The following is a 23813-nucleotide window of genomic DNA, read 5'->3' as shown; positions in this document are numbered from 1 at the left end:
CTACACATTATTAGATTCCAATAATTCATCCTGCATTGTCAGAACCCAGAATGGTACCGAGACATCCTGCTAAGAACTGGCAACGGTAAAGTTGCTCTTTTGAGAACTAGGAGGGATGTGCTTGACTCTTGTTGTCTGCTGATTTTGAATATTTGATTTCTCCCAGTCCCATTTTCAGTTTCTGTTCCTTCTAAGCATTATTTGGCCTCACAGATCAAGTGAGTCTGTCTATGAGGGGAGGAAAGGGCTGGCTGCAGGGATTCCTGCATTTTCGTTGTGGTGATAGTCTATTTCTCATTGACAGTTAGTCTATTAGCTGCAGGGTTTTATAGCTCAGTTTTATGAATCTTGTTTTTATAAATCTTAGAGATGGCTGCTTGCCTCACAGTGGGAACATCCACATCCTGGGTGAAGCTGGGGGTCAGATCAAGGTGAGTTCTCCAGGGTAATGGGTGTTCCCTGTGAGGGCTACTGGTGTTTCCCAGTTGATGTTGTTTAGTCACTAAGTTGCGTCTGACCGTTTGGGTCCCCATGGACTGTAGCCTGCCAGGCTCCATTGTCCATGGGATTTCCCAGGCAAGAATACTGGAGTGAGTTGCCATTTCTTCCTCCAGGGGATCTTCTTGACTCAGGGATCAAACCCAAGTCTCCTACTTGTCAGGCAGATTCTTTACCACTGAGCTACTTGGGAAACCAGTGTTTCCACAGACACACCCCTAATTCTCTAGGCCAAGCTACCATCACAGTTTTCTGTAATAAATAAGATAAATAAGCAGGAGTGAACAAAGGTTAATTTTTTAAGATAATATAAATATTAAGAAAACAAATCTAAAATACATCGACTAGGTCCTTCTATACATTATATTTACACTGATTCTGATTGGGAAAGGCAAATGGGGAGTCTCTGGGGCTTAGGTGGTCTTCTCAGGCCAGATGTTCCCTACAGAGCATAGAACTGAAGAGGCAAGGGTCCTCTCCCTACTGCTCTCTGCTACTCCCTTTTGCTTTTATCTGAAGCATTTCTGAATAATAAATGTAAACTAGGTTTGAATATAAAAAGCTTAATGACCACCCCAATTCAGGATTGTGTATCATTATAGGAAACAAGGCACAGAGAGGATGGGACTTACCCCTCATCTCCAGGGATCTGTGAGGGAAGTCAAAGATCACACAGAAAAGTCATTTGTGATCTCTGAGCCAAGGCACGGCTGGTGTAAACTCATCAGCTAAATGAGGGCATTTGACCAGATGGTGGGTTACATTCCATCTAAGTGGGGATGGCCAGTGTCTACGCTCAGGTCTTTCAGGGTGCGAGGACCTGCCCTCTCTGCTAGGGTGGATGCAGGAAGGAAAGTTTATTGTATTGTGGATCTGACCTCCTGATATAAAAAGTAACTATGGTGGGATTAAGCTAGGTCAATAAAATTCAAAAATTTTCTGTACTTGTGGGATAAATTAATTTTCAAAAGTTGGAAATATATGTATGCTGTAAAACTGTGGCCAACTCCAGTCTTAAATAAACCAGACTTTCCTGCAAGGATATAAAATTTGAGAGTCGGTCCTGATGAATTACTTTTCAAGTTCCAGGGGCCCATGGCCTGCATCCACAATGCCTCTCTATTATACAGTTTCTCCCAGGTCACCTGGGTAGGTGCATTTCTTGTCTCATGGAGGCTCTGAAATGTCTCTTAAAAAAGAAAGCACTGAGAAATTATGATTCAGAGACTGGAAACCCTAATGTTACAGGCAAAGCCTCATTTTTGCGGAATATAAAGCACTCAGTCTCTTCCACTTCTAAGAGCTCGTTGAGAGAAGCCACCACGAGGTCATGTTCCTGCAGCATTTCCGGGTAGCGGGACACGGCTCGTTCAATCCTGGCTGAACGCCTCACGGGTGTGATCAGCTTCATGTCCTGCACCTCTGGCATCCCATTTATCCTAAGAGAGCAAGAGGTGCATTTAAAACCCTGTAACTCCTTTCAAAATTCTACTTATTATTTTCTTCTTATTCTCTAATAAAACATGAGAGAATTTCAACGTTGGCTGATACAAGAGATGTGTCTAGGGCAGCTCTCATCCTAAGATGGACGTTCCCTGAATGTTAGAATGAACTGGGTGGACTCCACCATCTGTTCTCAGATGGTGTCAGCAGAGGGATTTCATTGAATGAAGTGCTAAGTGTGGTTTTGTTTGAAGTCAACTACTTGGCAGTTGGTGTTTGTTTATTCCATGAACTTCCACAGAGTTGACATCCTTTGGGGAAATTGGGCCTAACACCAAAAAAGGCTGGACTAAAGAATTTAAAGACACTTTCTAGCTTTGACAGTAAAATCCAAAAACATCTTTGAAGATGGTGGACCAAACCACAGATGGAGACTGGAGCAAATTGGGCATCTTCCTGGTAAAGGCTTTAATGCATTCCTATAACAGCCTGAAAGATAAGCTGCTGAGACTTTCCATGGAGTGAATCCTGGCCACAGGATACAAAATCACAGATTACATTAGTCTTATAAAACTCATAGCCAGTCTGCTGAAAATGCTCCTAAAAATTCCCGAGCCAGTGAGAGGTGGCTTTCACATCAGCAGCTTAACTTCACCCACCCATAAGCGGAGTATAGTGGGGAAATGATACATCTGAGAGAGGTGTTTAGAGTGGAAGAAGCCCAGCCGTGCTCCCCAGGAAAGTAAGACAAAGAACTGTGGTCTTGGTGCTTTTGTTTGAAATTTTCCTTTCAAGAGCATGAACAATGACATTGATACCCTGACACAGTTCCTTAAATTATTATGGATTCTGTCTTAAACTTCCACTTGTTTTAGAACCAAACACTTGATACATGAGCAAGTGATAGATGAGCAGCCTCTAACTAGTACAGTCCTGACCGCCCTCCTTGTTCTTACAGGTTATCCATGGCCCCTTCCTTCCCATAGCTCCAGAGGTTGCCCTTGCTGAGCAATTAGTGCAGCACCCCCACTCCTGACCCCCAGGAAAGGTGGATGGGATCTGCCATTGCAGGACAAATGAGGGTGAAGGGGGAGGACTGATTTCAGGAGGAAGGGGTGACTCCTCTCCAACATCCCTCCTGAGTCTGGCCACTCCTTCCTCACAGGAAGGTCAGATCTCCTTGGAGGTGCTGTGGTCGAGGGGTGGGGGAGGTGGGTGTGTGTACAAAGGACTGTCTCCCTGGCATGGGCTCCACCCCTCCCCTCCCCCTCTTCCCCTTGGCACCAAAGATTGATTAGATCACCTAGTCCTCATATGAGGCAGGAAGTATTCATATCACTAATCTGCTGGTATTCCGGATCTTCAGAGGAGAAGCTGACAATTGGATTTAATTTAGACCTGCGAACACAAAAGCTTTACAGTGTGCTTACCGAGGGATTGGGGCGATCTGTAATTTGATACCAGGATGACCATCCTGTTCTGACTTTGTTATTTGGGGTGTTACTGACATCTGTTCACTCTCTTTTGGGGAAAGGCAAGATGCCCCAGATTCCGTCTTCTTGGCCAGCTCTTCTATTGATGTTATGTTAGTTTCAGCAACTAAGGAGTTAGAGGTCATTCCTATGTATATAAGGTCAAAAGGAAAGACTTAGCAATTTAATATTGAAGCTAAAAAAAATCAATACAGTGAAACAGGAATATCTCCATGACTTCTTAGTGATCCTTATGGATTCCATATGCTAAATAAAGAGTAAGTGATTTAGAGTGGGACTTACAACTAGTTTTTCCCACTAAGCCTTGTAGTAACACCCTGCTGCATTAAGCCTCCTCCTAACCAGTCCTCCACACAACCTTTGGGCCTGTGAGAATAGATCCCTGCTACCCTTTCAACATTCTGAATGCATCCCCGGTCTCTTACTCACTCTTGAGGGAGCTCCCCTAGTGACTAACCATTGGCCTCTTCCCCTCATTCCACACCTTGGGTCAATTCTCCTAACTCATTAGGGTTAACCCACTTGACCTTCTGATCCCCTCCAACCCAGGGATGACCATATGGCTCTCACCTTGGACGTAGGTGTAAATGTCTTGTGTTAACACAATGTGCATCATAGCCTAACCACCACAGCAACCAAGATGAAGGGAAGGAAATTTGACTGAGACATACTGTGGCTGGAGGCTGAGACCCCAAGAGAGGCCAACATGTGGAAAGGGCATGAATTCCTGTCTCTCTCTCTCTTTTTTAATCCTTTAAAGAACACTGCCATATATTATAAATAAATATCTGAATTGTAGCATCATTCTCAGTAAGAGTATCATTGAGTATATATATACTACAACTTATTCCTAAAAGTAATGGGTTAGTTGGCTATAATTCTACATGGCTTGATTGAACTTTGGTTCCCCAAAGTTCAATCTACTCTTAATGGAAAAAGATTTGTCACCTTTTAAGATTATATAAGTAAATGCATTTAATTTTCTCAAGGTGTCTTCCCCCCAACCCTGATCGTATCACAAATATATATAATGTGCCACTCGCTTTATTTGGCATATTTTTCATAAGGGTTCTCTAAAGGTTTTGGCCAATAACAGGAATGGTGAATGAACTATGTGAAATGATTCCTGAAATGGCTATGTTATAAAGGTAGAACATGAATTTGGATGTATCCGGGTTGGTGGGCATGTAAAAATTAAACACATAACTTAAACTAAAGCACCTCTCCTCTCTGGCTCAGTCTCTCCTGGTAAAGAGCCTCTTGTCTTCTCTGCAGGGAAGCAAGTCACCCTGGTCTAGGATGCTCTGGTGGGAACCTTTGTTTGGTGTTGGAGCAGTATATTTACTTGTAATAACAGAAATCAATCAGCTGATGATGAAAGCTGAAAGGTCCACACCAGGGAAACCAAGAAGTGAGAGGCATTTCAGGAACTTATAATTCTTTCCCTATTTGTGTTCCTCAGTGACCTTTACGTGAGTAGCTTGAGGGAATGAGTTTAAATACAAAATAGCAGTACCTTCTGTGGTTCTGTTTCGGTCTTGCAAAATATTAAGGACAACTTCCCGCAACTCTTGTATTGGCTAAAAGGAAGACAATACATGAATGATATATTAAAAACATTCATGGAAAAAATGATCCAAGGAATTTATGATGTTGTTTAACATCAAATAGACTTTTTATAACAAGAATGTTTCCCTTTTTAATCTCTTGTCTAATTAAAAGGCTTCAGTTTTAGCTTTATAGGAAAAATAAAGGAAGAGAAAAAATACTGGTTAAATGCTGGCATGCTTGACTTTAATGAAGTGATGAATTTATGGAACATTGTCTATAATAAAATTTCTTTAAATCAAATTAGGTTTCTTATTGACTAACATGATCCCGTCAAAGACGTATTCCCATATAAAGACTCTAACCCAAAGATATATAACTAAGCTATACAGAAAATTGATATGTTTTCAGTGTTGTCTTAACTGAATTTTTGTTTTCATCATGAAAGTCATATATGTCCATACAGACAACTGAACAATAGGTCAAAGTTAAAAGGGAAAACTACCCATAATCCCATCATCTACATATAACCTTTAGTTAGCATTTTAGACAATTTCCCGCCAGCTTTTCCTTTAATTCTTTTATTTGGTAATGTAATATAAAAAACACTAAACTAAAATCTATCACAGAAAAGTAATTTTCTGATAAAATTATCTGAGATAGTCTTCCTTTTTTCCCCCCCTTCCTTTTTAAAGTATGTAAATGATGCCATGAAACAGAACATCACAAACGAACTATACTTTCTCATAGGAACACAGTATTTGGAGGCTGGTCTTCCTGACCTGGGACCCTGTATCAAATAAATAACAGATATAAACTGAAAATAGAGCATAAAAGCAAAGCTGTCTATACATTTTTACAAAAGCTAAAATACTTAAGAGCTAAATGCTTAAGGAAATGGGAATAAATGTACAAAATACATTGCAAAGCATCTTAACTATATAAAACACTCATTAAGTGTATATTTTCACAAGCTTCTAGTTAAAGATGATAGACTGAGTACACAAATATGCCTAATCCCTCTTGAAACTCTTCTGAAATGATTTTAAAAAGGGGTTAAAAGGAGGCAATAGCCACAAAGAATAGAAGAAACAGCAATAAGAATGTAGAAGGAAGAGGTAGCCAGCTTGACCAACGAAAGAGTCAAATTCTATGCTGGCAGTTTGGCTGAGAAAGAATCTGATTCAACCTCAAAGCCTCTGAAAGGCTCAGGAATTGCTGGAGGGCTCTAGAGCATCTGTCAAAAAGCAGTCACACCTGGGAACTGCCTGGCAGTCCAGGGATTAGGACTTGGTGCTTTCATTGCCAGGCCTGGATTCCATCCTGGTCAGGGAAGATCCCCAAAGCTGGTGGTTTGGCCAATCAGTCAATAAAAATCATTAGACCTCCAAATCCACCCTGTATCCCTGAACTCCATGCAGACTGGTGGCTCTGTCCCGCCCACCTTCATCCCAACAGGGCACCAGGCACATATGCTCCAAGTCTCCGGATGATATCATGCAAGACTGAGGGTGGGAGTGTCTGTTGAAAAAAGGGATAAATGGAAGTTTCCATGCTGAAGGTTGAGACTCCCAGCTCCCTTTTCTCCAATAAAGGGGAATTGGTAGCCTGATTCCTGGTTCTCGGGAAGGAGGATAAATGAGCCTTCTTCAGAGAATATGACCAGCCTTAGAAGAAAGATCTCTTAGATCTTTCTTAGATCTTAGAGGGGGTTCCTCAATCAGCTGACTCAGCCAGATCACTCTATGGTAAAGCCTCATCTGTGACCAGAGTTTTTAATAAGTTTTTAAAACCTACTTCATACACATACAAATGGTCCAGTTTCACCAGCATCTGAGTAAAGCCTCTAATGAATAATAGAGAATACAACCTTCAAAAAAAAGTAGATGAGAGAAGAAAAAGCATTGGAAAAGAATCAGGCAGTACAGGAAGAAAAGGTAACTTGATAGTTCTGGTGAAAGGAGATCCCAGAATGACAACTGATAAAGATGGGGGTGAAGAACCACCAGTTGGCCACTCACCACAACCAGAGAAAGCCCGGCAGTGCAACAGTGAAGACCTAGCATAGCACCACCACCCCCCCACCCCCACCAAAAAAAGAAGAATAACCTGAGGAGAAGAAATCAACAGAATGTAATGTTTTGAAAGTATTGAAAAGTATAGATAATTATAGAAGAGTTTGGAAATACTAAGCAAAGGGAAAACAAGAAAATAATTTCAGGAAAATTAGAAAACCATACTTAGAAGGCAAAGTAACCATAGTATGTACTACATGTATCAGTATATACTTCTCACCTATTTACATATTATAGGGAAAAGAGTTTTAAAACTATTTGATGCAGTCTTTGTTAAATTATATAGAGACAGTGGTTTTATTAGGTTTTAGAATTACAAGTTATTTCATGAAATGGCTCTGAATGATTGATCTATGGATATTGATGTGTTGGGTTTAATATATTTTTTAGGTTCTTTATGGTGAGGTATGAGTATTGGAGGAGAAGGCAATGGCACCCCACTCCAGTACTCTTGCCTGGAAAATCCCATGGAGGAGTAGCCTGGTAGGCTGCAGTCCATGGGGTCTCGAAGAGTCGGACACGACTGAGCGACTTCACTTTCTCTTTTCACTTTCATGCATTGGAGAAGGAAATGGCAACCCACTCCAGTGTTCTTGCCTGGAGAATCCCAGGGACGGGGGAGCCTGGTGGGCTGCCGTCTATGGGGTCACACAGAGTTGGACACGACTGAAGTGACTTAGCATAGCATAGCATGAGTATTGGATTTCTAAGTATTGGATATTGATGTTATACTATAATTTTCTATGCTATTGCTTTCCATAAGTGCACATTTCTGCAATGAGTTTTAAGTGAGACATATTCACTTGACACCACCCTTATGGCAGAAAGTGAAGAGGAATAAAAAGCCTCTTTATGAAAGTGAAGGAGGAGAGTGAAAAAGTTGGCTTAAAGCTCAATATTCAGAAAACTAAAATCATGGCATCTGGTCCCATCACTTCATGGGAAATAGATGGGGAAACAGTGGAAACAGTGTCAGACTTTATTTTTTGGGGCTCCAAAATCACTGCAGATGGTGACTGCAGCCATGAAATTAAAAGACACTTACTCCTTGGAAGGAAAGTTATGACCAACCTAGATAGCATGTTCAAAAGCAGAGACATTACTTTGCCAACAAAGGTCCGTCTAGTCAAGGCTATGGTTTTTCCAGTAGTCATGTATGGATGTGAGAGTTGGACGGTGAAGAAAGCTGAGCTCTGAAGAATTGATGCTTTTGAACTGTGGTGTTGGAGAAGACTCTTGAGAGTCCCTTTGACTGCAAGGAGATCCAACCAGTCCATCCTAAAGTAGATAAGTTCTGGGTGTTCATTGGAAGGACTGATGTTGAAGCTGAAACTCCAATACTTTGGCCACCTCATGCAAAGAGTTGACTCATTGGAAAAGACCCTAATTCTGGGAAGGATTGGGGCCAGGAGGAGAAGGGGACGACAGAGGATGAGATGGCTAGATGGCATCACCGACTCAATGGACATGGGTTTGGGTAGACTCCGGGAGTTAGTGATGGACAGGGAGGCCTGGCGTGCTGTGATTCATGGGGTCGCAAAGGTCAGACATGACTGAATGACTGAACTGAACTGATTCACTTGACAAGAAAGTGACTCTATTTGTTTACATGTGACACTATTTTCTAGAAAATAAATATTTTAATTAAAATGTTCATGAAGGACATATTGTACTTCATATTTTGCATATAACTTTATGAAGTAAATTAGAACCTTTAACATTACATTATATAACTGCCATTTTGCAAACAGAGAACTCATATGAAAGAGGAGTTTTAAGAAGTCACCCATTTAAGACAGATACTTACTGTGGCCCCATTTCTAATGGCCTCTTCGTAGAGCCCAATAACATCAAAGGTGCCTTTGCTTGCCAACAACTTTGCTTTGCAGATCCAAAATTTAGCAAATTTTTCAGCCTCAGGAATACTGGATAAAATGGCAAATACTTCATTAGAAAGTACACCCTGGAAAAAAGAAAAGTACCCAGAGGTAATTGTTACTTGCTGTTATTTTCACATCTCCTAATACTTACCATAGCAGGTATGCAGAAATCAGTCTGATAAGTGTTTTTTTTTTTAATTAAAAATATTCAATTTTACTGAAGTAGTTTATATAATAAAATGAACCTATTTAAATAGTTTTGAGGAGTTTTTGCACTGATGATTAAATTTTAAGAGACCAAATAGAAAAATGTTTATCATAGCTCAAAGTAAGAAATTGTTCTACCTGTTTATGTAAAACCAAAACCTAACCAAACCCTAGAGTAATCAACCTTCCATGTACTTTTTACATAGTCATAACAACGTGAACATTGAATAGTGACCAGAATTTCTGCTTAACTAACAGAAGCATAAGGATGCATAGGTGTGAAAGGGTCATGGGTGTACATATGTATGTGTTGGGGATCCATGCACGTATATGTGTGTGTGTGTGTGTGTGTGTGTGAGTCATTCAGTCGTGTCCAACTCTTTGCAGGTATATATAAAGAAGGTTACACCACATACCAAGGAACTTTATAATGGCTTCATAGGTTTGGACCCTTTCTGCCTTGTACTGAGAGCAGCGCAGTGACATGGACTAGAAGGAAAATGGGAGCTACTATGCTCAGAAATCCAGGTAGTGGCACACTGAACCAAGTAGCACCTCCTACTCTTCCTGACATGGGAAAGACACAGGGGTAAGCTCACAGTCAAGAGTCACTAATTTCTGAGGAAACCAACACTGCATGAAAGAGGCATAAAACGCAACAACCAGAAGAATGAACACTGCTGCAAACAGCTGAGGGCGCAAAGAGGAATAAATTTTAAGAGTGTTGCAGTCAATATCTTCAGAGTGATAAAATACTGCCATCATAAAACTAGAATCAATGCTATGAAAAAGAATCAATAGATGGGCAGAACAGTGGCACTGTTGAAGAATAATCAGTGAGCTGAAAAATCCAGCTGTGGAATTCTTCCAGAACCCAGTGAAACAGAACAAAGAAATGAAGTATATAAAAGAGTTCTGGAGGACACATCTATACTCTATATTGGATATATTTATTAGATACATCTATATTGGATATATTCCAATATCCATGTAACAGAATTTCTTCAAAGACACAGAAAGAACAAAGCTGAACATGCATTGCAGTTATAGAAGAAAATTCCCAAGGATTGAACAGAGAAACAAATGTTCAGACTGCAAGGTCCCCAGAGAGCTAAGCAAGATGGATGAAAAAAGACCTATACTAAGAAAACCAAGGATAAAAAGAAAATCTTAAATTCTTCCAGAGAGGGGGGAAAAAAAAACAAGATTACCTACAGAAGAATGAGAGATTGACACAAGACTTTACTAAATCAACAATTCCAGATGCAAGAAAGAAAATGAAACAGTAACTTTCAAATCTTCCAGGAAAAACCATCTGAATTTAGACATTTCCCCCAAACTATGAATCCAACATGAGGATGAAATGATGACATTTTTATAAGCATAACAACTCAGAAAGTTTACCATTCAAAAACCATAAAGTTATTAGTGAATGAACTTTAGAATTCAACTGGAAGACCTGAAACAAAAATAGCCACAAAGAAGAATATGATATATAACTGCACACCATGTTTGAACTCATACTTAGCACTTTCTTTTGTGATTTCAAATTATATGCTTTCTTTATGAAATGAAAACTGGATCAAAGACATGAAGAAAAATAAACCAAAAAATACTGCATGTAAATTGAGTTACTAAATAAAATTAAACATATATGTAATTACATATATGTTTAAATAAAGTTAAACATATATGTAATTATAATAAATGTACATGGGCTAAATGCACTTTTTAAAAGCAGAGAGTTTTCCATATTTTGTTAGAGAAATTAAACTATGTATTCATATGAGACATACCTTTAAAAATAGAGAGATAGGGAAAGATTGTAACAACAACAAAGCAGGTGTGGCAAGATTAATATCAGATAGAAAAATCAGAGCAAGTCATGAATCTTTATGCACTTAACAACATAACTTTGAAAAATAGAAAGTAAACATTGATAGAAAGACAAAGTGACATTATGAAATCACAGTGCTAGTAAAAGACTTTGGTATATTTTTTTCAGAGAGCAAAAAAAAGCAAGTAAACGAACAAAAAAATAATCGTGCTATTTAAAATTTCTAAGTTTGATCTAATGGATATCCATGTAGAATTTTCTATTCAGCAGAGAATACATACACTTTTCAAACACTTTTGGAACATTCACCAAGGCTGATCAGACATTAAGATCAGAAAGAAAATTTCAACAAATTCCATAAAGCAGAACACATATAGGCTACATTCACCAACCACAATGCAGTATAATTAAAAACTGACAGACAGGTAGCCAGAAAAACAAAAACAAACAAAAAAACCAGATACCAACAAAACCAACTACCTATCTGGAAGTTAAAATACTCTTCTAAGGTAACTTCTGGGTTGAAGACCTCAAAATGGAAATGTCAAACTAGCAACAAATGAGAACGTGTCAGTTATTGAGCTTCAGTGTCTTAGCTCTAAACCCACCTTTTATCCTCTGCTTTGTGATACAGAATTCTGTAAGTCTATAAATCACTTTGTTTTGACAGCAGTTCCTTGATGGGCTCAGCCAGTGTGGGGCAGTAGAGGAAGGCTGCAGGCTGGAGAAGAGAGGGGACTTCCTCTTTTTCGTTTGCTTTCATCACCCCAGGCTCTTCACTCTGGCAGCAGCAGTTGGTTCTAGCCTCTACCTTTTTCACCCTGGCATGCACGGATCCTGTCTCACTGTGCTCCTTCAGAGGCAAAAGCCCCAACTGGGTAGTTAGCATCCTTTTCTCCAGGTCTGAATCCCAGCCCCGTAGGCCCCTCCTGCAGCTCCTGTGGCGCCAGCATCCTTAGAGTTGGAGTCCCATTTACACCAGGGTTTGTCTCTCCCAGCTTCTAGGTTCTGACGTCCCCAACCTCTCTTTGTTCCCCTAGACCCAGTGGATGCTGCTAGCTGCTTCCTGCAGTTATTGCCACTGTTACCTGAGATTCTTTTCTGCTGTCCGTTCTGTGTGCGGCACCCCTATCTCCTTTGATGATTCCTTTATCATTTCTGTGCACACAGGCTCACAAAGTACTTTACAGGCAGCATCTGTGCCTCTTTGTAATGTGTCCATAGAGTCAGAAGGGACTGGGCATTTTTGACCCCCAAGGGCAGCCATTAATCAATGACCATGGAATGACTAATGCCACAGTTTCCTTGCCCCGATCAGGACAGCTCTGAGAGATGAGACCGGCACTGTCTCTGCAGCTCCCAGGTGGGACTGTGACGCAGCGACTCTCCATGAACTCTGCTTGAGACCATGCCTTGCCTGCCCTCTTTCTCCTCCTGGTCCCACATCCCCAAATCCCCTTCCAGTTGTCCCCTGGAGCCTCTTCCTAGTAAACTACTTCCACACAAATTCTCCTTGTACGGTCTGCTTCCAGGAAACTCACATAAAACACTGTGAAAGTGATTTTCATATTACATTCTTTCTACTGAGATTGCTTGTGTTTCTGTTTTCCTGACTTGACTCTTGACTGATATGAAACATTACCTAGTCAAACCTGAAGGATAAGACCAAAGCCAAGTTTGGAGGCTAGGCCTTGCCTTTTGACTATAGCTTCACCTCCAAATGTCAAATGTGAACTCTTTGGACCTTGATACACAAGGAAGGCAAAGTTCCTTTTGGATCATTCTGGATCCAGACTGCTTGGGTTAATTTCCCAACTTCTCTGGGCCTCAGCTTCATTTATAAAGTGAATATAGTAATAGTTTTTATGATAATTATATGAGATAAGTGAAGTGCTTAGAACAGAACCTGGCATACCAGGAGCCATTATTTAAATATGTATCATTATTATTATTACTATCACTCCTCCCTATTAAAAGGAGTAGCTAAATTTCTGCTTAGACAGAGGTTGTCTCCCTGAAACTATACTTAAGAAAAGTGTTTAAAAACCTTAAGACTTGGCAAAGCTTTGGAAGATTATCGTTCTCACTCACCCTTTCAATGAGCTGCAGACATTCTGTCAGAGTGTTGTTAATTTTATTGGACAGTTCAAGTTGTGCTTTCTTTTCTTCCTCTTCTTTTTCCATACTCTTCCAGAATGAAATATTCATTTCCTCTATTATTTTCCTTTTTGTTTTAAGCTCCATAGGAGGCCGTTTATAGATTTTCCCCTTAGATTTCCGCCATTCTTCCAACTGTTTCCTGTTATACAATTAAAACAGGGAACAGGTTTAAGGTTTTTTTCTGGTACCTGGATAAGATTCTAACATACGATGAGCATAGATTAGCACTGCACACCTTCAACTGCAAAGTCGGGAGAATGTTTTGAAAACAATTTACTAATTGCTACGGAGGCACTGGTTGCTCCCACCCTTCAGAAGGTAGATGCCAGATGGAGTACTAGGATTACAACATGTGGTTAGCATCTCCATCTTCAAATTTCTTAACTTCCTGATTGTTATTCAGTCGCTAAGTCATGTCTGACTTTTTGCGACCCAGACTGCAGCATGCCAGGCTTCCGTGTCCTTCACTATCTCAATAATTCCCTGATTATTCTTTAATATTATTCCCTGAAAATTTTTATTTCACCTGTATGCTACTTCTGACAGTTGCTTTCTTAAGACATCCCTCCATCTTCACGATCACTAACTCAGCACTCCATTTCTCTTCTCATAAGCTCTGTATCTGCCACTCAACCAGATGTACCAAACCTATATTCTGCACTCAGTAGGGTCTTGGCCACTCAAAGCAACCCACTTGGCCCAGTTTCTTAAGCCTCTCCTCATGACACAGGACCCCTGCTTCCCCTAACAAGGGCAATAATTTCAGGGCTCTTTTCTTAGGTAGCTAGTCTCTGATGGCACCAAGTCCTAGGCTGCACCCTCCCCATACTGTTCCCACTCTGCACTCCTGCTTTGAGGCAGTCCACTCTTGGGGGTGGCACCAAAACACGAGGACCCAAGCATCTGAGTGTAGGCTCTTCTGCTTCTCTAAATCACAACTGCACTTTCATGACTCACAAATGTACATTTCAGCCCAGATCATTCCCTAGGGCCCCAAACTTTGTAAAACCCTCTGCCTAATTGATATCTGTTGTTTGATGTCTGGCAGGTATTTAAAATTTAATATCGTCCAAAACAAAGCTCTTTATTTTCATCTCTAAATCCTTTCCCAGAGCCTTCCCTACATTGGTAAATACTAAGCCCACTTACCCAGCTGCTAGGGCCTAAATCCAGGAGATGTCGTGAGTAGCCCCTTCTTTCCTCGCATCTGACACGTCATCGTGTGGTCAGTACTGCTTCTGTCCCCACTGCTACCATTGGTCCAGTGCACCATTACCGTCTGCCTGGAGTGCTGCAGCAAGCCTCCTAAGTCACCTCCTTGCTTCCACTCTAATCCTTTTCCAATTTATCCTGTGCACAGCTGCTGGTGATCTTTACAACATAAACCAGAGTCACTGCCAGGAACTTCTCATGGCTCTTGGTATAAAATTCAAAATGTTCTCCATGGCCAGAGCCGCAGAGCAATGTGCCCCCTGCCTACTCCAGACTCACGTCTCACCACTCTCCTGCTCACCCCCTGCCATCCAGGAGCCCTGGCTTCCTTCCAATCACCTGACCCAAACTCATTCCTGTCTCAGGGCCTTGTATTATCAATCTTTGGTCCTCTACTCAAATGATACCTCCTTGAAGAGGTAATTTTCTGTAATTAATCTTATTTAATCAATGTGTTGATTTTCTATTAATATCTTCTGCACTGGAATGCAAGGTCTGTGAAGATGGAAACCTTGGATGGCCTAGTGCCTAGCACGGTGTTTGGAACACAGTAAGTGTTTGATTGCTGTAAAATTCACCTTTTCTGGCACACAGTTCTGTGCGTGTCAACAAATGCATGAATATCATGTCACCATGATTACAATCAAGATATAACACCCTTAAAGATTCCCTGATGTTTCTTGGTGGTCAGCCATGCTACCCACGTCCAGCCTCCAGCAATCACGGATCTGTTTGCTGTCCTTATTTTGCTTTTGCCAGAAAATCAACAACTATTAACGCTCTTAGAATTTGCCTTTTCTAAAGTCAACTCATTCCCAGGACTTGAAAGCCATAGATTTGTTATTCTAGTACTTTCCATATACACACCAGAAAAAAACCGTTCCCTAAGAGTAGACTGCGACTGTGTGCACACCACTATATCTCTCAGTTCCTGACACATTGTAGGTGCTGAAGGAACACCACAGGAATGAGTGAAGATCTATTCCCTCTACAGACTCCTTCTCTTTTGGTCATCAACGCTGGCCAATTGTAATCAGACTATCTTATGATCCACTGTAGGTTATGTGGTCTAGACTGTGAGCTCCAGGGTAGGGACCCTGGCCTCCTCGTTCACCAGCTCCAGGTCTCTGCATTCAGTTTTCTCTCTGTTAAGACTTGTCTTTCTTCTGGTCACTGTCCTTTTTCAGCCCAGTTGTCACTGTTGAAAGTACCTCCCCCGATCTTTCTATCTAAAAAAGTCATCCCGGCCTCGCTCTCTCAATCACCTCACCCTGAATCAAGTTGTTTATTTTCTCTTTCTTCAGGGGGCAGAGAGCTTGTCAGTTGTGTTCAGGGCTGTATCAGAAAATAAATCCTGCCCTCACTTCACTCTGCTACACCTTTTAGCTACCATCGTATTTTATGTGGTCCTTTCGCCCTTGTCAGGAATCTCCTTATTTTCTACTCCAACCAAGTATACCGAGGTGCTTCTCCTGGGATGTTCACCACATCGTGAGAACATATATGGTCCTGTGCAGAAAGTGTATGAAGTCCTTTGGCTCAGTTTCAAGCATCACCTATGTTAATGCCTGAGGTCCTGATTTCTACCATCTGAACTCTATGTGAACTGCTTAATTCTCTCTGCTTCAGTTCACTTTCCAAAACTTGGCCTGCTCAGACTCATAGAAGTTGCCTGCTCCTTCTTCCCTGATAACCTTTCTGGCTTTACACACTAGTTGGCTTGATGAGGGATTACCATCTCTGCACTTCCTATCTATGCAAGTTCACTACTCTGGCTGCTCCCACCCTGCCTCTGTTCTGTCCCTGTGGGGCAGGCACTTCCTGCATGAATAATCTACCTCTGCAACCCCTACTTCTTGGTCAACTATTTTGCTTGAATTTCTTTAAAAAAAAATTAAAAGAAAACTAAAAAATAAATTATTTCAAGCATACAGAAGATTACAGAGTACAATCTCCACCCAGTTCTATCAAGTCTTAATATCTGCTTTGAATTTTTAAGAGTTATAGCTAAAAATTACCCAGGAGCCATTATTTATGACCCATTTCCTGACTTTAGCACTCCTGATAGTCAATTTGCCTAGCCATCTTAATTTGCAAAAGTATGGAATTAAAATAAAGTACCTTCGATCCTCTGCCGCGATCTTACATGGATTAGTTTGGGCCCCATTCGGGACTCCTCTTCCACTTAGGGCTGGGCCACCAGCTTGAGTCCGGGGAGCTGTCTTGTTTAGAAAACATTTCTGGGGAGGAGCGCTTTTGAACTTGGAGTCCAGAGTCCGCGCTCTTTGTTGACAACTGTTGTTGCATTTATTCCCAGTGGCTCCATTTGCTCTTATGCTAGGGGTGCTTGGAATGACCGAGTTAAAGCTGCCAACAGTCAAATTTGGCCTTTGGCTTATGGCTTTTGATTTCTGCAGTGCATATGATGTCTGAGGTCTACAACAAGCCTGAGTGGGTTTATGATCTTGCTTAATGTTTGGATGTCTGTGGTTACACCCTCCTTGAAGCACACTGGGGTGTGTACTGGGTTTGCTGTGTTTTACTTTCTGCTCAGTAACAGTGTATGACTGTAACTTAGCTTCATTTGGTCTTTCATACTTACTTCTATTAACCTTTATAGACTTTATGTCCTTAACCACTGTTTTCTTTGTGGCTTGAGTCCTATTAAGTGTCTGGACAAAGTGAGAAGGGAGGGTTTTGGGGGGTTTTCCCCCTGGTCTTATAAGGTCTGCTACTCTAGAGAGTTTCTGAGACTTCCCTGGTGGAACACTGATTTGTGTTTCTTCAACAAATGGTTTAATAACTCCCTCTTTCAGAGCAGCACTGTTCACTGAGCTTTTGTCCAAGACTTCTCTAGTAGAAGCCAAACTGCTTTTGGTTTGATTAGTTTGGGGCTTATTTATGGTCCAGGATTCAGGATTTGGCTTCCTTTCCGAGTTTGGTAAGTCTTGGGGCAAGTTCTCTTTATTCATCTCTTTTAGACAGCCACCCAGGGATTCATTTTCAACATGGGTATTGTCCACAGGGTCTGTACCTTTAGCAGTTCTTTGATCTGTTACCTGCTGCTTTGTAGTTTTCAGTTTCTGTATATTAAGTGATCCCATGGTTTTTCTTGGCTGTTTTCCATCAGTGGACGATCCAAATCCACGCAGCTGTTGACTATTGCCAGGAGGCTTACCGTTTGGGTTAGAAGAAACACTTTCTGAAGTGAGCCTTTTGCCTAGTTTTGGTGGCTCCAACTTTGGCCTCTGGGACCTGGTGATATTGGCAGGTCTGGATTGCAGTTTAATGCTGATGGATCTTGTAGTTTTGACAGGCAAGGCAACATGGTTGGTAACATCTTTTTTGGGTCCAATAGTCTAAAAATACAAATAAATTAAAGGTAAAAACATTAGTCCATTGTTTTTAAAGTAAAAAAAAAACCAACTAGTTATTTTGTTGATAACTTAAGAAAATTGACTTGACAAAACAAAGATTCACTAACAGATGACTTTTATAACTTGAGTTCCTATTAGAAATATATTAGAATTAATAGAATTCTAATAGAATTCTGCAGATCTGCAGTGAACACACAAAAATTGCTGTTTGACAAAATAAACAAGTACTTGCTGAGTGCTCACGGTATCCCAATGATGTATCCTTCCTGGAATTCCAGAAAGATACAAACATAATAAACTTATGTTAGGGTACCTCCTGAGTTCCTCCTCATACTTTCGTTTGTTTTTTTTGTTTTGGTTGTATTGAGAGGCAAGTGGGATCTTAGTTCCCTGACTAGGGATTGAACTCGTGTACCCAGCAGTGGAAGTGCTGAGTCTTAACCACTGGATCACCAGGGAAGTCCCTTCCTTGTACTTTGTATTGCTACACTAATTCTCTTAAAACAACACTGCCTTTGAAAGGTCAGAGTGTCACTCAAGGAACACTGTCTCATCCTGGAGATTAGTGGTATGGAGTGGTGGGAGATGCTGGCAGGCCTGACATACTGTGAGACAACTCTGAATAAGCATCAAATCTCAGTAGAAAGTGAGTCATATCTGTGAAGTTAGGACAGGGTTTTAAGGTTAGATTCTACATTATTCATAAGTAAATACTTCAGTCATGTGACTTAATTTTGGGTAAGAAAGGGAGGACTAGGTAGCAGAAAACTGAAAACTAGGGAGGGGTGTTTAGAATTAATATGGTAAAAAACAGAAACAGGCCACTGAGGATTCTACAGCATCCACACTGAAAGTGATTACTTAGAAGGGAGAATTTGTCAGAGATTTATTGACTATCTAGGGAAAGATATGTCAGTGCTAGAGCTACGACTTTCTGCTTTTGGTTTGGTTAAATGATGAATAATTACTATGTAAGTTTCGTGAATGTGTAACCAGACCCACTTGGCATTAAGGGCAAAGACTAATTTCTACTTACAGATTTAGAAGGTGGAGGATTTGGGCAATTATTCTTGGCTTTTAGGTAAGGCCTAAAAAAGATGAAATAAGATTAATTCTTAGTACAGAAGAATCAGCAAGGCTTGGGAATACAGTGATTAAAAATATTAAAAAATATTATGGTTATAATTTTAAATCATTAGCATTTCCATGTGGTAAAAAATTCAAAAATTAAAATTAATAAAAAGTCTCCTTATCAACCTTTCCTTAGTCCTATTATTCCACTCCTTGGTGACCATGACCACTCTTACCTATTTTTTTTCTGTGATCCTTTCATAGATGTCCTATACATAGATACAACATTCTAACAATATTAATAAAATATGTTTTCTTCATATCTGCATAGTCTTACTCATTTAAACATCATTCTCTGAACAATGCAATGTGCCAGTCACTAGAGATTCAATGCCAAATAAGTGCTTCTTTAAAACACATGTTTGTTTTCTATGAGTCTGTTTTGCAAATAAATTCATTTGTATTAAATCAGCTACACTTCAACTTAAAAAAACTTGCTTGTTTTTTAAGTGTCTTCAACTAGTTAATTTTTAGGTGAGGAAAGCGATATAAATAAAAGAACATAGAGGCACACATGAAAACTAGCTAGTGAGACAGAAAAATTAAAAAAAAAAAAAGAAAAGTAGAGGAGAATTTAGATTCAAACTTCACGGATCATAAACTGCCAAACAGGAACTTTGATCAGGACTTGATGTTTGTTTCTCTGGTCTTGGATGCACATCCCAGGAGGGCAGGGACTGCTTTGTTTTGGTAAGCACCTTATCTCTAGAACCAAGAGGGATTGATACATTATAGGTATTAAGTAAATTGTTGAATAAATGAATTAAGTTTATTTATTTAATCAAGGAAATCAAGTCAAGTAAAAACTCAAAGTAAAAGAAGGCAAGAATATACAATGGAGAAAAAGACAGCCTCTTTATTAAGTGGTACCAGGAAAACTGGACAACTACATGTAAAAGAATGAAATTAGAACACTTCCTAACACTACACACAAAAATAAACTCAAAGGGACTTCCTCGGCAGTCCATTGGTTAAAACTCTGCGCTTCCAATGCAGGGGGCATGAGTACGATTCTTGGTTGGGGGAACTAAGATCCCATATGCCATATGGCTCAGCCAAAAAAAGAAAAAAACTCAAATTGGATTAAAGATCTAAATTTAAGGCCAGAAACTAATAAACTTAGAGGAAAACACAGGCAGAATACTCTTTTACATAAATTTCAACAAGATCCTTTTTGACCCACCTCCTGAAGTAATGGAAATAAAAATAAACAAATGGGACCTAACTAACCTTAAAAGCTCTGGCACTGCAAGGGAAACTATAAACAAGATGAAAAACTCAAAGTAAAAAGAAGCTAAAACAAAGGCTGAAAGCTAACTTAGTTTGTAAAAATTTGTTTTCAACTAAAAATTTAGCAACACGTTGGGGAAAAAAACATATCAGTGCTAAGGTAAGCATGGTGACACCATTGAGATGACAAGATGTCAACAAAAGAGAAAAGTGAGGCCGTCATATTCTGTTCACCTCCACAGTCAGTGCTAAGAGGAATACCCAAGCACATTCTCAGGCTAGAGGATGGGGATGTGCAGTTTACAGTGGATGGATTATATAACTGGTTTTCATTTTAGAAAGCAGCACCAGGACCAGGACCATCCCTCTCCTAGCAAACAAAGCAGAGATGGGAGAAGCTTCCAGCATTGTAGGTGCTACTGTAGACCCTTCTCTCTCACCTTGGGAGACTCACAATAATACTGCTTTTAATCTTTGCCAACATTTTTATCACACCTGCACCAAAATGCCCTTTTTGAATAATCCTAGGATCCTAATGCAGTCTGAGCAGACTGCAAACAAAAGGGCTATGTTTTGGCAGAGCTTTAAATTGCCATTAGCAACCAGGGCAGCAGGACTTGCATAACTGTGGGAAATAGACTCACTTGGTGTTTTGGCACTTCAGTTTTCCCTTGGCTGCTAGGTACTCCTGCAGCTTTCTCTGCCGCTCTTCTGCAAAACAGGCAAGCAAACAACAGAATTTTAGCTCAAGATTTTAACAAGCTTACTTATATTCCAAAAGAAGGCACTTTTCTGTATTGACTTTGGTGTTGGACCATAATGTTTTAAAGTCCCTAGCCTTACAGACTTGCCTCCAGGTTCACATCAACATTGACAATAAAATTCATATGTCTCATTCTATGCTAAGCTCTTTACACTTACATTACTTCCTTTAATCTGCACAAAAATCCTGTAAGGTATTTTACAGTCTGAAATTTAAACATGGATAAATGCTATACAGGGAATTTCCTGGTGGCTCAAGCAGTAAAGAATCTGCCTGCCAGTGCAGGAGATCCTGGTTTGATCCCTGGGTCAGGAGGATCCCCTGGAGAAGGAAATGGCAACCCACTCCAGTATTCTTGCCTGGGAAATCCTATGGACAGAGGAGCCTGGCGGGCTACAGTCCATGGGGTGGCAAGAGTCCGACATGACTTAGCAATTAAACAACAACAACAAAATGGTATACAAAGCCAGATTTTGAAACCAGGTTTATTCAACCCAGAGCCCTTGCTCGTATCCACTGTTTTCAGCTACAACCTATCAAGCTTTGCATGAAGAAATGCTATTACTGGCCCACCTGAGCTGGTGAGTTCAGGGCTTTATTAATCCCTTCTGACAGGAATGATGATTTTTGCCCACAAACCCTTTCTTTTGGAACTAAGGACAAAATAGCTAGGCTGGAGGTTCATCACAAACATCTATCCATACAGTGACTTTCTTTCTAAGCAAGCCACCTGTGAGGGGATGAAAAGTTAATATTTCTCTCTTTGAGAAGTTTCATCCTGGTAGTGGTGATAAAAGCAGGTCAAAGAAAGAACTATGGGAGTCCAGAGGCAGGAACTGAGTGAGGGGAGCGGGTCATTGGAAAAGGCTAAAATTAAGATGGTTGTGGTGTGAAAAAGACCCTTGGGAGTCTCTTGGACATCAAGGAGGTCAAACCAGTCAATTCTAAGGGAAATCAACCCTGAATAATCACTGGAAGGACTGATGCTGAAGCTGAAGCTCCAATACTCTGGTCGCCTGTTGCAAAGAACCAACTCACTGGAAAAGACCCTGATGCTGGGAAAGATTAAAGGCAGGAGGAGAACGGGATGACAGAGGACCAGATGGCTGGATGGCAACATCGACTCAATAGACTTGGGTTTGAGCAAAGTCCAGGAGACAGTGAAGGACAGGGAAGCTTGGTGTGCTGCAGTCCATGGGGTCTCAAAGGGTCAGACATGCTTTATCGGCCAAACAAAAATAACAGCTGTGTTTTGATATCTGGTTCTGATCTTTCCCCAGGAGACAGCTGTGTTGAGAGGGCTGATGGAGCTGAGAGATGTGGCTGGAATCCCAGTTCTATGATGTCTAGCCAGTTAGCAAACCTTGCTGTTGCTGAGCAGGTAAAATGAGGCAGAAATGCCCATTTTTAAGGGCTGTTGTGTAAAATGCCTAGGGCAGTGCTTGGGCCCTGGAAACAATCAACAGGTGTTATTGCAGAAATTAACAAAACTGTGCATTTTGGAGCAGGTGACAGGTATCTGAGCAGGAATATTTAAAAAGTCAACAAAGGGCTCCAGACACATTTAGGAAAGTCAGGGAGCCCAGGACCTTCAGCATCGATGCAGATTTAACCCATCAGCCTCCAGGGCGCGTGTGTTGCAAGAAGACCTCCGCGTCTGGGTGAGACCCGCCTTGACAGCTGTCACAGCCCGCTCGGGCGGGCGGCGTTACCCCGAGGGCCACACCCCGGCTCTGCCTGAAGCCAAATCTAGGCCGCGAGAGCGCTCGGCTTTCCACTGGTTGTGCGATCTCGGGCAAGGACCCTCGGTTCTTTACCCAAACGAGGTGACAATGACAGCTTTTGGCAGAGCTGCTGCGGGACTCTTTGGGAAGGTGCCTGGAGGCGTGGCCCCGCGCACAGCCTCCCAGCCCCCCAGCCCCGTTTTCTCACCGAGGCCTGGAGCGTGGGCTTGGGTCAGCCCCCGCAGAACCAAAAACGCCCACGGGGAGACAGAGGCAGGCAGGCAAGCGATCGGGTCACTTCCGCTCACTCGGGGGCCTCCCTTCGTCCCCGCCCGTAAGACAGCTGCTGGAGGTCATACTCACCCGCGGCGGCGGAGAGTCCAGGCCGCACCATGATTCTCAAACGACAGTTTTTCTTCAAAGGCCGCGCCTGGAGAGAAAGCCGGAGCGCCGCGCTTGCGTCCGCTCTCATTGGCTCCCGTGGGTTTGAAACCTGCCAATCGGAAATAGGGGAGGGCGGGCCCAAAGGAAATAGAAGCGTTTCGGTTGGCTCTACCCTTCAAGCCCCACCCTGGGGCCATTTGATTGGAAGAATGTACAGGGAAAGGGCCGTTGGCGTTGAAGATGGCTGGTTGGGCGGGAGGCGGAACCCTCCCCACCCCTTTAAAGATGAGGTTTCTGGGTTGCTGTGGTTTCAGTTACGAGAAAGGTGGCCAGGACTGGCGACGGGGAGCTGCACCCGGGCCCCACAGACAAAGCTCCTCCTCCGCCGTTTCAGGTCCTTAGGTTCACATAAAAATAGTATAAAACCAAAATGATGAATTTGGCAGCTCCTCACGAGTATACTTCCTACTTTTTATGGATCTCTGAAGTTAAATGATCTTAGTTCTTAGTACAGCAGTTCCTGGGTGCTCAGTCGCTTAAGTCGTGTCTGACTCTTTGCGACCGTATGTGCTGTAGCCCGCCAGGCTTCACTGTCAATGAGATTCTGTAGGCAAGAATACTGGAGTGGGTTGCCATTTCCTCCTTCAGGGGATCGTCTCCACCCAGAGATCAAACCCGCGTCTCTTAGGTCTCCTGTTTGGCAGGATTCTTTGCTATTAGCGCCTTCTCTGGTGGCTCAGAGGTTAAAGCGTCTGCCCGCAATGCGGGAGACCTGGGTTCAATCCCTAGGTCGGGAAGATTCCTTGGAGAAGGAAATAGCAACCCACTCCAGTACCCTTGCCTGGAGAATC

The 23813-nt window shown here is 41.6% G+C and overlaps 1 protein-coding gene across 3 annotated transcripts; it reads right to left on the bottom strand.

The window, feature by feature from the left end:
* Positions 1–789: 789 nt before the first annotated feature.
* CKAP2L (cytoskeleton associated protein 2L) lies at positions 790–23472 on the bottom strand. Of its 3 annotated transcripts, XM_086326650.1 has the most exons (10): positions 22942–23195; positions 20736–20802; positions 19453–19566; positions 18767–18818; positions 16475–17712; positions 13073–13280; positions 8865–9020; positions 4951–5014; positions 3372–3561; positions 790–1937 (listed from the first exon to the last, which is right to left on the bottom strand). In XM_086326650.1, the coding sequence occupies exons 1-10, from the start codon at positions 23048–23050 to the stop codon at positions 1712–1714; spliced, it is 2424 nt and encodes an 807-aa protein (XP_086182776.1). In that variant the 5' UTR covers positions 23051–23195; the 3' UTR covers positions 790–1711. The 3 variants fall into 3 exon arrangements, with proteins under 3 accessions (XP_086182776.1, XP_086182774.1, XP_086182775.1); XM_086326648.1 differs by lacking the exon at positions 19453–19566 and having other exon boundaries at positions 22942–23472; XM_086326649.1 differs by lacking the exons at positions 790–1937; positions 3372–3561; positions 4951–5014; ... (1 more) ...; positions 13073–13280; positions 19453–19566 and adding an exon at positions 14291–14512 and having other exon boundaries at positions 22942–23079.
* Between the last annotated feature and the right edge of the window lie 341 nt (positions 23473–23813).

This window comes from Bos grunniens, chromosome 11 (genome assembly GCF_055505025.1).
Source record: "Bos grunniens cultivar Pamir isolate PY7600 chromosome 11, Bosgru_T2T1.0, whole genome shotgun sequence".
Classification (NCBI taxonomy): domain Eukaryota; kingdom Metazoa; phylum Chordata; class Mammalia; order Artiodactyla; family Bovidae; genus Bos; species Bos grunniens.
This window is presented reverse-complemented; position numbering and strand designations above follow the sequence as displayed.

What these genes read in the sequence shown, in the direction of transcription:
- CKAP2L (XM_086326650.1), bottom strand. Translation starts at nt 23,050, where the DNA reads ATGAGAGCGGACGCAAGCGCGGCGCTCCGGCTTTCTCTCCAGGCGCGG. An exon ending in ATCGCGGCAGAGGATCGAAG is followed by an intron (nt 13,281 to 16,474) that starts GTACTTTATTTT and finishes ATTGTATAACAG; the next exon opens with GAAACAGTTGGAAGAATGGC. An exon ending in CCATTAGAAATGGGGCCACA is followed by an intron (nt 5,015 to 8,864) that starts GTAAGTATCTGT and finishes TCTTCCTTTTAG; the next exon opens with CCAATACAAGAGTTGCGGGA.